Genomic DNA, 16,073 nt, shown 5'->3' on the forward strand with positions numbered 1-16,073 from the left:
AAGATTATCTTCTGTGTCTGTGTTAATTGGTTTCCCTTTTCTTTGTTGAAGAGGGTCTGTGCAATCCTTCTGCCTAGTCCGCCATCTTGCCCCGCCTCCTCAAGCAACATCACTTTAAATGGAGAAAAAATTGATGTCAAGGATTTCATTTTACTTGGATCAAAAATCACCATCCATGGAACCAGCATTCAAGAAATCAAATGATGTATAGCACTCTTGACCAATCTGCAAAAGACTGAAGTGTTAAAGAGCAAAGATGTCACTTTGAAAAGTAACGTGTGCCTTACCCAAGCCATGGTATTTTTGGTAGCCTCATATGCATATGAAAGGTGGGCAATGAAAAAGGAAGACCAAAGAAGAATTAATGCATTTGAATTGTGGTGTTGGCAAAGAATACTGAAGTTACCGTGGACTGGCAGAAGAAGGAAAAAATCTGGTTTGGAAGTACAGCCACAATGCTCCTTAGAAGCAGAATGGCCAGACTTAGTCTCATGTACTTTGGTCATGTTATCAGAAGGGACCAGTCCCTGGAGAAGGATATCATGCTTGGTAGAGGGTCAGTGAAAGAGGGGAAGACCCAAATAAGATGGATTGACACGGGGACTGCAATGATAGGTTCAAGCATAGTGAAGATTGTGAGGATGGCACATGACTGGGTCATGTTTCATTCTGTTGTACATAGGGTTGCTATGTGTTGGAGCTGACTCGACAGCGCCTAACAATAACAAGATCACCTCTGGAAGGATTGTGATACTGACCTGACTTTTGCAGGACAGTTTTGGAGTAATAAATGTCACTGAATTGTACATGTAGAAACTTGAATTGGTATATGTGTTCAGTGTGTATATTCTCAACAATAAAATAAAACAAATTATTTTTAAAAGATTAAACACCAGAACCATATGTATAAAAATGCTGTGATCCGTTGTGCATGGGATTGTCATGCATTGAGCTGATTTGATGGCGGGTAATGACAACAAAGGGAGCTTTGGTAGCATAGTGGCTAAGACACTTGCCTGCTAACCAGACGGCTGGCGGTTCAAACCCACCAGCCACTCCTTGGAAGGAAGGTTGGGCAATCCTACTTCCGTAGTGATACTGCCTCGGAAACCCAAGGAGGGGTCGGGGCCGACTCGACGGCACATAACAACAACAACAACAACAATGACAGCAACAGTAGCTATGTTTTTTAGTGCTGCTGTAAGAAACTGCCATAAACTGCTTAGTTTAAAACAACAGAAATGTATTTTCCCACCATCTAGCAGCTCTATAGGAGATTCTGTTTCTTGCTTGTTTCACTTCTGTGGCTGTCAGTGTTCCTTGCCTCATGGCTACTTAGTCCAGTCTCTGTCTTCATTTTCACATGGCCTTCTCTGTGTCCCTGTCTTCTGTCTCTTATAAGAACAAATGTCATTGGATTTAGGGCCCTCCTGGATAATCCCAGGGGATCTCATCTCAGGATCCTTAAATTAATAATAGGTGCAAATACTCTTTTTCCAAATTAAGTCATAGGTCTGGGGGTTAGGAAGGAGCCCTGGTGGTGCAGTGGTTAAACACTTGGCTGCTAACTGAAAGGTTTGAGTCCACCAGCCACTCTGTGGGAGAAAGATGTGGCAGTCTGCTTCCTTAGAGACTGACAGCCTTGTAAACCCTATGGGGCTGTTCTCTGTCCTATAGGGTCACTGTGAGTCGGAATTGACAGCAACTGATTTGTTTTGTTTTGGGCTAGAACTCAACCCACTACAATAGCCTACCTTGATTTTATCAGTAATATTTTAAATACCGTACATTTCATTTTGCATATGGAGAAACACACCCCACTGCCATTGAGTCGATTCCAACTCATGTGCTCATACACAGCATATGGAGAATCTTGAAGAATTTTTTATTTTGAATTATCTTTTTTTATTTTGTTTTGGGTACAAATTTACAGAGCAGAATCTGTTTTACATTAAACAGTTTGTGTACATTTGGTTTCAGTCCCTGATTACCTTCCCCAACCCTAAGCCACTCCCCTCCCTTCCCTGTGACCTCCCCTCCCTGTGCTCTTGTTGTTGTTGTTGTTGTTGTTTGCTATCGAGTCAGCCCCAACTCATAGCAACCCCTCCTTGGGTTTCCGAGGCGGTATCACTACGGAAGTAGAGTGCCCAACCTTCCTTCCGAGGAGTGGCTGGTGGGTTTGAACCGCCAGCCTTCTGGTTAGCAGTCAAGTACCTTAGGCACTACGCTACCAGAGCTCGTCTTAGTTGTGCATAAATCACCTACTACTGCTTAGGTTATTTTCTGATGTTTTCTTTGAAGGTTATTTTTGTTTGCTGGATCTGGAGGTATGGCTAGCAAGAAACTGAGACGAGTGGGTTTGTCACAAGATCTTTGTGACCGTCTGAGCAGACACCAGATTGTCACCTGTAAGGTAAAATGTATTTAATTTTTTTTTCAATGAGTTTTATGTACAAATTAATTTTAAGTATACCTTAAAAATCTCAACCTATCCCACTGCTGTCTAGTTGATTCCAACTCATAGAGATCTAATAAATTTGAAACAATCTGAAATATGAAAATGTAAGTTTATAGAAAAGAGATAAATACTAGTGCTTCTTTATAGGTGAATTTTAAATACCAAGCCACTTAGGTAGCATTTTCAAATGCGATTTCATTTACCTGAACTCTATGTTTGCATTTTGGCCGGGAGAATGTTCATGGGTGAACCTTTGAAATACTGTGCCGAGTGAAATAAGTTAGTAACAAAAGGACAGATACTGTATGATCCTTCTTAAATAAAATATTTAGAATTGGCCAATGTAAAGAGAGCAAGGTACCCCAGGGGCACAGTGGTTAGGCACTTGGCTGCTAAATGAAAGGTCGGTGGTTTGAACTCACCATCCACTCTATGGAGAAAGATGTGGCAGTCTGTTTCCATAAAGATTTACAGTCTTGGAAACCTTATGAGTGGTTCTACTATGTCCTGCAGTGTTACTAGAAGTTGGAATCAACTGCACAACAATGGATTTATTTTTATTTTTATTTTATTTGTGCATTTTTTGGGGAGAATGTTGATATAAGGTGAAGTAGACCTGTGCCATTTATATAGGATTCCAGAGAAGTTTTATCCATTTCTAAGAAAATGTATGGTTAACATGGAAAAGCTTTCTTTTCAAAGCAAGAGAAATTAAGAGTTAAGATCCTTTTCCTACTGATGAAGCCAGATAAATGTATAAAGTAGATGTTATATTTTTAAGCATAGTAGTGAAGCAAATTCCTCTTAGAAGGTTAAATAAGATTTAAGGTTTAATTTAGTATATCATCCTTAATAAGATTTTCAAAACATGCTATACTTTTTTAAATTGCTTTCTGTGTTAAAGGTATCCTTGATTCTTTTGTTATATACTTAATAATCCTTATGTTCCTACTTTCAGATGTTCTTAAAAATATGACCTTTTGGGAACCAGGTTTTCTGGTCTGATAGAGCCTGGTGGAACCACTGAGACTATGGCCCCTAGCTGCCCTTCAGGTCTGGAATTGAACCCACACCTGTGGTTTCCAGCCAAACAAAATACAGGCATATGAGTTAAACATTTACCTCAAGTAGATACACTCCTTGGAGAGAACAATCATGGGAGAAAGAAGGGCTGCTTATGCACAGGGAGACAGCTCAGGGGGCAGGAGTGTATGGAGGGATGGACACTGGGAAGAGGTAACTATGGGGAGGAAGTGGGAGGGGAGCTGTTGCATTGTGGTAAACTGTGGTCAATGACACGAGACAAAGTATATGTGAACTGCTGTATGGAAAGTGAATTTGCTCTGTAAATCTTCACCCAAATCACAATAAAAAAAAAAATGACCTTTAACCATAGTCAAGATTTTTTTTTTTAAATTGTGGTAAAAATTTATATAACAAAACATTGCCATTTCAACATTTTTTACATGTACAATTTGGTGACATTAATTCCTTCCATCATGTTGTGCAACCACCCCGCTATCCATTTTCAAAATTTTCCATCACCCTTCACAGAAACTCAGTGATCTCCTGGGTAATGATTCTCTCTTTCCCCTGGTAACTTTGGTCTCTTTACATTGGCCAATTTTAAATGTATAAGTGGGATCATGCAAACTTTGTCCTTTTGCGCTTGACTCACTGCACTCAATAGAGTGTTTTCAAGGTTCATCTATGTTGTAGCATGTATCAGGACATCCATAGTCAGCTTTGTCTTCTCTCAGTTATCAAATATTTTCTCTAAGTGATCTCCTAGCTATAAAAAAAACCAACTCATTTCAACCTGACACTTTCTGGGCATGTATCTGTGCCTCGTCTCCTTCCAGCACAGTTGTCTTGCTCATAGAAACTGGAGTTGGATGCTGCTGCTGCTGTGTGATGTTACTTGTGTCCTAAACTCATATTGACTAATAGAGTTCTAGGAAGTGTAATGAGTAGGAGTTTGCCACTTAGCTTTTACATTTGCAGGAAATTTTCCAGTTTTCAAACAGTGAACATTTGATTAGCTTAAGTTCTGTGGCTCCTCTGGAATTTGCTAACTAATTTGGATGATTAGAAAATAATACTATGTCATTGTATCTTTCAGTTAAGACATGTTTAGGGGTAAAATACTTTAAGGAAGACAGAGCTCTTTCATCTGCAATTAATTACACTTTTATCTACACATGGATCGTATAATTGAAAATTTCCATATCTTTGTAACACATATATGTTAAAATATTCTCTTTGTTTTTCTGTAGGACTTTTTACGTCTCTCCCCACTGGAGCTTATGAAGGTGGCTGGTCTCAGTTATCCAGGGGTCCATGAACTCTTGCGTGTGGTGAGCAGGGCCTGTGCCCCACAGATGCAAACGGTATTTTTTTCTCATCAAATAAAAGATTCTTTATCACATTTAAAATGTAATTTGGGAGAGAAAAAATTAGAAATAGAGATAATCGCCTCAAAAATATCAACTTTCGCAGCATAGAATTAGTCTTCTAATTAGAATATTTGTGAAAAATTTGTATAGTTAATAAGCTCATGGGAGACAATTAAGGGGTTTAAAAACCTTTTTTCTCCTCTAACTGAGAGTGATGTTTCTTTTCTCTTTCTTCTTAAATAACTTTTTATTGTGATTTGGGTGAAATTTTACAAAGCAGATTTGTTTTACATTTAACAGTTCATTCACATTTTATTTTGGGACACTGATTATAATCCCCACAATATAACAGCTTTCTTCCCACTTCCTCCCTGTGGTTACCCTTTCCTTGCCTATACATTTCTGCTTCCCTATCTTTCTCCTTGTGCAAATGCTGCCCTTCTGATCTCCATGGTTGGTTGTTCTAAGCAGTGCACCTGCTTGGTGTAATTGTTTAGCTCGTAGGCCTGTCTGTTGTTTGGCTGAGAGTTAAGCCACAGGAGTCAATTCAATTCTAGGCCTGAAGGATGACTAGGCACCATATTCTTGGGGTTTCACCAGTCTCTATGTGAATAGTAATCTTGGTCTTTTGTATGATTTTAAATTTGTTCCGCATTTTTTCTCCCATTCTATTCAGGATCCCCAATCTTCATCCCTTTCCAAGTAGTTGGCATCGGTAGCCAGGCACCATCTAGTTCTTCTGGTCACAAGGTCGTTTGTGCTGAAGTTCTCATGGTCCATTAGTCCTTTGGACTAATTTTTCCTGTGTCTTTGATTTTCTTCACTCTTCTTTGCTCTGGACACAGAGAGAACAGTAGTTGCATCTTAGATGGCCATTTGCTAGCCTTTAAGACCCTAGTTGCTACTGAGAGTGATATTTCAAAAGATCATCTTTCTCTCTTGTTTATTTGGGTAGGATTTGTGGACCTCATGCTTTAATGATAATATCCTCCTAATTTTAGAATGCCCCCATCTCTGTAATATTAACTTTAGCATCATCACTTAATCCACATCATAAACTATACATAATTTTCTTATATTTGCTTAATGATTAAATAAGCGATGCTTTAAAACTTATCCTCACACTTAAGAAAAGTTGAAGTTTTTTATAATAAGCCCTCATCAAATTGTGCTTTTTTTTTTTTTGGTACTGTTTTGGTTACCTCTGTGCTGCTCTAACAGAAAATATACCACAAATGGAATGGCTGAATAACAGAAGTTTATTCTGTTACAGCTTGGAGGCTTTAAGTCCAAGTTCAAAGTGCCAGGCTCTAGAAGCTGGGTAAAAGTCCTTCAACCTTCGGCTTCAGTTCTGCCTCCTGCTCCCGGCCCACTGGAGCTAGAGGGTTTTCTTCACTCAGACAGCTGCTGGCTGCTGAGACTGACAAGCCCAAGGTTGACAAGTAAAAAGGCACAGTCCCAATGTTATCAAACCACACGGCGGGCCATTAATTCAAGTCTATTGAAAGTCCGAAGGTCAGCAGAGCATGGCAGGCTTCTGAACAATGACATGACTACATACAGGGTTCAAGTGTGCCATCAGCTCGAGACTGTCCCCAAGGCTCCTTCTTATTACAGGAAGCAGATTACATCCCTAAAGCAGCTACTCAGCTGCTCACAGTAGATTCCACCATGGAGTTAATTACCAGTCTCATCATGGGGAATACTACATCCACCTGCCTAGCCACTCAACCAGGCCCAGCCAAGTTGACGTACAACCTTAACTACCACAAGTGCTTACTGTCTTATAACTAGCTTTTCAAAATGTAGGTTTTGGGCATAGGAAAGATTTTGTTTTCCCAGAATGAGAGCTGCCTAAAAATAAGTACAATGCTTTACAGATAGGTTTTTTTTATGAGGCTTGTAAATTATTCCCCTTATTATCCTATATTGAAATTTGGTAACCACCCGAGCAGTAAAGTAGCATCCAATTCTGTAAAGAAGGAAGGGAGGAATGTTGGTTTTATTAGAAATTTTATAAAAAATCAACAGCTAAAGTACTTTCTTTTGTTCAGATTTAGCTTGTGATCTAAGAAAAAGCACTTAAAGGCAGAGTAGTCAGAAGAATTAGAATCAGAACCAGAAATTGGCACTAGATGTAGCTTTATCATTGAATTTGTTGCATTGCTTTGAACAGTTCATTTCGTTTCAGGGGAGAAGTTAGACAGCTAAAATAATACATGGCTAGAATCAAATTAACTTGTTATTATTTTGAAGGTTGTAAAGCACCAGGAAATCCTTTTACTTTGATGTGTCATTCTAGTTGGTCAATATTTATGGCATATTTCCAGTTAGGTAATTCAATAAGAGAGTAGGCAGGAAACTCAGCTTTAGTCTCCGTTTTCATCACTACTTTCAGTTGAAGTCTCATTACTATTCCTTATACCAACTGTAAAATCCACTTTTCTCCTTTGGTTTATATTCACTTTCACAGTGTTCTTTAGATTTGAGGCTTGCCTTAAACGTTGTCTTAGTTTAGTCCTTCCAGAAAGTATTTTTTTTGTTGTTGTTCATTTATTTACTCATTTTTTTCAGTCATTTGTTCCCTCAAGTCATACTTTTTGAGTACCAACCATGCATCAGGTACTTTCTCACGCATTGGAGGCATTTGTTCGTTTATGTATTCGTCTGGAGGGCCTCTGTGGGCTCTGGAGGTCAGTTGGCTATGATCTCTGCCAGAGCTGCTGGCCAGTCCTGGATCTTCTGCAGTGCCTCTGGATGGGCCCAACTAGGCAGCCTTTGAGTTACTTTGAGTTACTAGGCAAGTGCAGACCGTCACCACCATCCAGGGATCTTTCTCCATATTGGAGACATTTTGATGAACGAGATAATGTTTCTGCTAATAGGCATATAAATTGGTACAGCCTTCTTGTAAGCAATTTGAATTTAAAATATTTATACCCTTAGGTAGTTATACAAGGAGCTGTGGTGGTGTAGTGCCTGAGGCATTTGAGTGCTAACCAGAAGGCTAGTGAGTCTCCACTTCGTGGAAGGAAGATGGGGCAATCAGCTTCCATAAAGATTTACTGCCTCTGGTGGGTCTCTTTGATCAACTCTTGGCAGTGGGTTTGGTTTGGGTTTACATAGTTATACATATAGGATATTTTTTTCCTTAGACATTGCTCAATAAAATAGACAAAAAAGTCTATGTAAGGTTCTCACTGAAATATTTCTTGTATCAAAAATCAAAGAACCTAAATAATCAATAGTAAGGAAGTAGGTACATTTTGGAGCTCTGGTGGTGCAGTGGATAAGACACTTGACTACTAACTGAAAGGTCAGTGGTTCAAATCTACCAGCTGCTCTGCGGAAGAAAGATGAGATCTACTTCAGTAAAGATTTATAGCCTTGGAAACCAAACGGGGGTTGCTATGAGTCAGAAATGACTCACTGATAGTGAGTTTATGTGTCTTTTTTAGGTACATTTTATTATATTTATGTGATGAAACATTATAAAGGCATTAAAATATTCTTTGAAGAATTTTTAATAATAGAAATGTTCAGGATATACATGTTTAATAATAAAAAAAGCAGGCTTTAAAATTACATTTAGAATACAGTGTTAATTTTATAAAAATGGAATCTATGTATATGAGTACATTTACCCTATATTGTTGATAGTTGTTATCCTAGGGTTATGGCATTACATCTGACTCCTGTTTTCTTTAAACTTCTTTAATGTATGTGGGAATGGGGAATAAAAGCCCAGCAACAATTCTTATCTCCCCTCCTCTCTTAGAGTCATCTTTGGCAAATCATTTAACCTCCCCTAGTCTTGGTTTTTTCCTTTGTGAAAATTGAGATAATTGTATGCAGGGTGGTTGTGAGGATTAAATGAAATAATGTAAGTAAACTTAATATAGCACATCATAGATATGCAATGCCTGTTCTTTCCCTTCCCATCCTTGTCTTTTTCTTTCTGTTCACAGTCCTGAGTTATGACAGTATGTGAAAGGGTCTGACATTGTTTGCTCTATATCCTAGGGTAGTAACTCTTTTGCAGTGCCCAGGAGAAGGCACAACTAAACTGAAATGTAGAAAAGATCATTACAAAAGGGAGGGTATTTCAAAAACTCTTAAAAGAAAAAGGAAACATTAGAAAACAAACATTTTAAAAATAAAGTAAAAATTTAATATCCAGAAAAGATTGTTGTTTTTATGTGCTGTCAAGTCAAACACGACTCATAGCGACCCCTCCTTGGGTTTCTGAGGCAGTATCACTACGGAAGTAGGATTGCCCAACCTTCCTTCCGAGGAGTGGCTGGTGGCTTTGAACCGCCAGCCGTCTGGTTAGCAGGCAAGTGTCTTAGCCACTATGCTACCAGAGCTCCCCAGAAAAGATTAATGAAAGTAATTCTAAAAATAGTTTTCTCTGTAGACAATTAAGTTTTATAGTTATAAATACATAAGAATGATCAAAATCAACAAATAAAATAACTCAAATTCTTTATATAATTAATTACGGAGGAGCACCTAGGATATTGAAAGAGTCTATGGGCAAAATATTGAATGATGCAGGAAACATCAAAAGAAGATGGAAGGAATACACAGAGTCACTGTACCAAAAAGAATCGGTTGATCTTCATCCATTTCAGAAGGTGGCATATGATCAAGAACCAATGATCTTGAAGGAAGAAGTTGAAGCTGCACTGAAGGAATTGGCAAAAAAACAAGACTATGGGAATTGACAGAGTACCCATTGAGATATTTCAACAAACAGATGCCACACTGGAGGCGCTCACTCGTCTGTGCCATGAAATTTGGAAGACAGCTCCCTGGCCAACTGACTGGAAGAGATCCATATTTGTACCCATTCCAAAGAAAGGTGATCCCACAGAATGTGGAAATTATCGAACAATATAATTAATATCACACACAAATAAAATCTTGCTGGAGATAATTAAAAAAATGGTTGTAGCAGTATATTGACAGAGAATTTCCAGAAGCAAGCTGGATTCAGGAGAGGACATGGAATGAGGGATATTATTACTGATGTCAGATGGATCTTGGCTCAAAGTAAAGAGTACCAAAAAGATGTTTACATGTGTTTTATTGACTATGCAGAAGCATTTGATTATGTGGATCATAACAAGTTATGAATAACATTGAGAAGAATGGGAATTCCAGAACACTTCATTATGCTCATGAGGAACCTGTACATAGACCAGGAGGCTGTTGTTCAAACAGAACAAGGGGATACTGCATAGTTTACAATTAGGAAGGGAGTGTGTCAGGGTTATATCCTTTCACCATACTTAGTCAGTCTGTATGCTGAGCAAATAATCCGAGAAGCTGAACTAATGAAGAGCATGACATCAGGATTGGTGGAAGAGTCATTAACAGCCTGTTCTATGCAGATGACACAACTTTGCTTACTGAAAATGAGGATGACTTGAAGCACTTACTAATGAAGATTAAAGATTACAGTCTGCAGTATGGATCATATCTTAACATAAAGAAAATGAAAATCCTCACAACAGTGCCTATAAGCAGTATTACAATAAACAGAGAAAAGATTGAAGTTGTCAATGATTTCATATTACTTGGTTCCACAATCAACCTCAGTGGAAGCAGCAGTCAAGACATCAAATGATGTATTGCACTGGGCAAATCTGCTGCAAAAGACCTCTTTAAAATGCTGGAGAGCAAAGATGTCTCCTTGAAGACTAAGGTGCACCTAACCTAAACCATGGTATTTTCAGTTGCTTCATATGCATGTGAGAGCTGGACAGTGAATGAGGAAGATCGAAGAAGAGTTGTGCTTTTGAGTTGTGGTTTTGATGAAGAATATTGAAAGTATCATGGACTGCCACAAGAGCTATCGAATCTGTCCTGGAAGAAGTGCAACAGAATGCTCCTTGGAAGCAAGAATGGCCAGACTTTGTTTGACATGCTCTGGTTATATTGTCAGAAAGGACTATTTTCTGGAGAAGGATATCATGCTTGGTAAAGTGGAAGGTGAATGCAAAAGGGGAACCCCTCAACAAGATGGATTGACACAGTGGCTGCAATGATGGGTTCAGGTATTGCAAGTATTGAGAGGCTGGCACAGGACTGGGCAGTGTTTCATTCTGTTGTACATGAGGTGGCTATGAATTAGAGCCAACTTGATGGAACCTTGGGTAACAACAACACCAAGGATAAGAAAGGAGAATTTCAGAATTTTTTATATTAGACAAACTTCAGATATACTACTACCAGGAAGCTTGTCTCTCCGTTACAATTACCTGACATTGGGCCACCATTACTTTTCTTCTAATTGATTACAATATCCCCCTAATGGATCTTGTTGCTTCCACTATTAGCTTTCAAGCCAATCTTCACAAATCAACCTGAGCATCTCTTTGAAATAATAATTTGATGTACTGGTACCCTGGGACTGCTCTTACAATTACCACAAATTGTGTGGCTTAAAAAAACAGAAATTTATTCTCTTACATGTTGGGGGCCAGTGATCTGAAATCAAGGTGTCAATAGGTGAGAATCCATTCCTTGCCTTTTCCAACTTTTAGTGGCTGCTAGTCATTCTTTAGCTTGTGGCCACTTCTCTCTGCACTGTCTTCATGTGGCATTCTTTTCTATGTATCTAATCTTCCTCCACCTTTTTTTTTTTTCTTTTGGAATAGGGATATTTGTGTTGATATTTAGGAACCATTTAGATAATCCACAATGATCTCACCTCAAGATCCTTAATTAGTCACATCTGCCAAACACCTTTTTTTTTTTTTTTTTTCAAATAAGATAACATTTACAGGTTCCAGGGATTTGATGTGAGCATCTTTTTTCTTCCTATGAGAGGTACATTTTTTGGACTACCACACCCACTGTCAAACTATTCTTCACAGACTACTCTGAGTATCTTTTTGAAATGATAATTTGATCTTACCATTCCTTGTTGCTCTCAGCATAAACTTTAAACTCAACAAGGCTCTCCGTGATTGGGTCCCTGCTTACTTGTCTAGCCTCATCACTTGCTACACCCTGCCCACACTCCATCTTGCAATGATTCTAAATGGGCTTTTAAAATGTTTTGTAGTTTCCATCAGTTTCTATTTCATCTTGTTCTTGCTTCTTGATTGTCTTTGTGCATCCTGCCCTCTTTGGCCAAACCATTCACGTTTCCCTTGCCTGTGTAACAGCTATTTCAGATTTTAGCTCAGATACCCGGCTCTTCCATGAGGCCTTACTGGATCACACAATCCACACCAGGTGTACAGTCTTTAGGTTTCCACTTTCCCTACCACTGTGTCACTTATTAACTGTGCTGTAATTGCCCAGGTTTTTGTCCTAATTTCCCAGTCCTTGGTTGACTATAAGAACTGTAAGAATGGGTTTATCTGTTATATATTGCCATAATCTAGCACAGTCCCTGGCACATAGTAAATATATGATGAACAAATAGATAATAGAAGAAAAATAGATGGGCTGAGGTTATAGCTGCTAAAGTTTAGACATTTAGAGTTGCTTTATGTTTTTGAATAGAAGGGAGGTTGAACATAACCTTTTTCTCATTCAGGCTTACGGGATGAAGACACAAAGGTCTAGTGATCTCTTGCCACCATTCTTGTCTACTACACTCTCTGCTTTGGATGAAGCCCTGCATGGTGGTGTGGCCTGTGGGTCCCTCACAGAGGTAAAGGAAACACTTTCCACACCTTCTTCCACTGACCTATAATCTTCAGAACCAAGGAAAAAAGTTTCATTAAAAACTATTAAGTGTTTCATGTGCATTAACCTGAATTAATCTTTAAGTTCCTCCCTTTCATCTCCCTTCAGAACCTTGTATAGCAGCTCTACGAAAAGGAGGCATTCAAAAAAATCCTTACTGGTTGACTGAAGTTTGTTTAGAGCACTGTTTTTCTTTAAGTTAACTTAGAAATTAATGAATATAATGAAATAATTTTGAGGGAATTAGAAAAGGATCATTACTTAGTATGTATTAGGAAGGCAGCTTTGAAATTTTACCAATATGTAGACAAATTATAGTATTACATTAAAATGATCTATTTTTACTTCCTGTTATGGATAAGAAATGACTCAATGGCAAGTGGGTTTGATTTGAGTTTTGGTTATAGATAAAAATTAGTTCTGGGAAGTGATAGGTTGTTGTATTAGTTATATATTGTTGCATAACAAATGACTTCATAATTGAATGATAAAACACAATGGTGAACGTCTATTATTTCTCATTTTCTGTGGGTCAGGAATTAGGGTGGGCTTAAGCAAGGCAATGTTGGATGATGATATCAGGGCCGCAGTTATCTGAAGACTTGGATGGGGCTGGAGGATTTGTTCTAAGGGGGCTTGTTCACATGACAGGTGAGTTGGTGCTAGTGTTGGTAGGAGGCCTCCGTTTTGGACATGAGCTTTCCACAGACTGCTTAAATCTCCTTATGACATGATGGCTGACTTACCCCAGGGCAAGTGATCCAAAACAAGGCTGGATGGAACTGAGGAAGCTTTGAAGTTGCACACTATCATTTCTGTTACATTCATTTTTCATTTGAAGTGAATCACTAAGTCCAGCTCACATTCAGGGGAAGAAATTAGGTTCTACCTTTTGAAGGAAGAAATGTCAAGGAATTTGAGGATGGTTTAAAACTGTATTGGTGTGTTCAGTAGTCCCTAAGTGATGACTTGATAGTGTGTTTCCCAGGACACTTCTGAGGAACTTCTTGTCAGAAGGTTCTGGAAGCACAGATATTTTAAGCACATTTATAAACAGAAGCATAATCTGTTCATACATTCTGACAGTCATAATTTAACTAGATTTTTTCTTTCAGGGTAAAATTCCATACACACACAGACACACATACACACACATACATTTAGAGATACTATACCATATTTCCTGCCTTCCAAGAAATAGTTAAAGATATAAAGTGGCTTATTAGATGGCAAATGATTGAATGAGTGTGAATGAAAAGAAAAACCAAATTAGTGTTAAAGAAAAAAAACCCAAAACTGCTATTTTAGTATACTGCCACCAGATGGTGCTAGAATTACAATGCTTAGACCTTTGCGCAAATATTACCAGTTACATAGAATCAGTCCCAACTCATGGCAACCCCATGTGTTGCCAAGTACAAGGCGCTCCATAGCGTTTTCATGGCTATGACCTTTTGGAAGCAGATTATCAGGCTTTTCTTCTGAGGTGCCTCTGGGTAGGTGTGAATTGCCAACCGTTTGGTTAGCAGCTGAATGATTCACCTTTTATACACCTCAAGGACTTCTGCTGAGATATTGTATGCTTATTTGAATAGCAAAAGATTGAACTTAAGGAACGTTAACCAATAGCTGCTTTCTTCTTTGAAGTTGAAGAATCATTTCCTGTACTGTTTCATGTAATTTGCATTAATTTTGAATCCAAGCAGTAGTTAACAGCCTTTCAGGTGTTTGCTAATGATCTACTTGGCTAACTTAGAGTCCTACATACACAGACTGCTTATAAGGGGCCAGTTCTCTACTTTTCTACTGTCTATTTTAGCCAAAAATAGTCACTTCAATCCCCCCCAGCTTAGTTCAGGGAGCATTTCAATATATACTTTATTACAAAACAAAATTTTAATATGTTTTATGTATACAAGATTCATATATCCTGTATATGTAAGTTATGGGAGCTCTGGTAGCATAGTGGCTAAGGCACTTGACTGCTAACCAGAAGGCTGGCGGTTCAAACCCACCAGCCACTCCTCGGAAGGAAGATGGGGCAATCTACTTCCATAGTGATACTGCCTCGGAAACCCAAGGAGGGGTCGCTATGAGTTGGGTGCAACTCGATGGCACTTAACAACAACACAACAGCAACAACAACAACATGTAAGTTATGAACTCTGCGGGCCTATAACCCAACATAAGAACAACACTAAAATCACTGAAACTATCTGTAACTTCTGCCTTTTGCTGAAAGGTAACCTCAGTCTTGAGTTGTGGCATTCCTTTTTTCTTATAATGCTGCTATGAACAGTCATGTGTCTGTCTGGTATGTTTCCATTTCACCTGTCTTTGTGTAGATTCCCAGGAGTGGAATGGCTGGATCGTACGATAAGTATATGTTTAACTTTTCAAGAAACTGCCAGACTATATTCCAAAGCTGGCTATATCATTTTAACATTCCCACTAGCAATGCATGCTGGTTTCAGTTCCTTTCATCCTCACTCATACTTGGTATTGTCCACCTTTGGTTTTAGCTATTCTAGTGGATGTGTAGTTATATTTCATTGTGGTTTTAATTTCCATTTCTCTACTGACTAATGGGGGACATTGATAGTTTGGTAACAGAATTCTTACCTTACATGCCGGTAGAGTTGTATGGACAGCACTTAGTTCTCCAAGTAATGTCACATAACAGTACACATGGTGTATGGTCAACCAGGGACGCTCCCTTGAGCATTTGTGTTCAGGGCTTTTATTCAAGATTCTGGGTCAGTCAGGTGAGATGAAGTCTGGCCCTTCTCGCTTCTAAGGAGCATTCTGGCTTCACTTCTTCCAGGATAGGTTTGTTCTTCAGGTATATTTCAATATTCTTTGCCAGTGTCCCAATTCAAAGGCATCAGTTCTTCTTTGGTCTTCCTTATTCATTGTCCAGCTTTCACATGCATATGATAAAATTGAAAATACCATGGCTTGGGCTAGGCATGCCTTAGTCTTCAAAATGACATCTTTGCCCTTCAGTAATTTTAAGAGGTCTTTTGCAGCACATTTGTCCAGTGCAATATGACATCTGATTTCTTGACTACTGCTTCCATGGGTGTTAATTATGGATCCAAGTAAAATTAAATCTATGACAACTTCAGTCTTTTCTCCATTTATTTTGATATTGCTTATTGGTCTAGTTGTGAGGATTTCTGTTTTCTTTATGTTGAGGTATAATCCATACTAAAGCTGTTGCCTTTGATCTTCATCAGTAAGTGCTTCAAGTCATCTTCACTTTCAACAAGCAAGGTTGCGTCATCTGCATATCACAGGTTGTAAATGAGTCTTCATCCAATCTTGATGCTGTGTTTTTCTTCATCCAGTCTAGCTTCTTGGATTATTTGATATGGATTGAATAAGTGTGGTAAAAGCATATAACCCTGACACAATCCCTTCCTGATTTTTTTAAATGCATTTTATTGAAATATAATTTATGTACAGTGAAATACACAAAACTAAAGTGACATGGGTCAATACTTTTTTTT

General features: G+C 38.5%; 1 protein-coding gene across 1 annotated transcript in view; it reads left to right on the plus strand.

The window, feature by feature from the left end:
- The window catches only part of RAD51B (RAD51 paralog B), an 874,995-nt gene that overhangs the window by 8,744 nt on the left and 850,178 nt on the right, over positions 1 to 16,073 (plus strand). The window contains exons 2-4 of the mRNA XM_042781147.1: positions 2,302 to 2,413; positions 4,735 to 4,848; positions 12,410 to 12,526. Of these exons, the coding sequence (XP_042637081.1) occupies positions 2,302 to 2,413; positions 4,735 to 4,848; positions 12,410 to 12,526 (343 nt within the window). The remainder of the gene's footprint in view (positions 1 to 2,301; positions 2,414 to 4,734; positions 4,849 to 12,409; positions 12,527 to 16,073) is intronic.

Source organism: Orycteropus afer, unplaced genomic scaffold (assembly GCF_000298275.1).
Source record: "Orycteropus afer afer isolate SDZICR_OR568_19922 unplaced genomic scaffold, OryAfe1.0 scaffold00088, whole genome shotgun sequence".
NCBI classification, from domain to species: Eukaryota; Metazoa; Chordata; class Mammalia; order Tubulidentata; family Orycteropodidae; genus Orycteropus; species Orycteropus afer.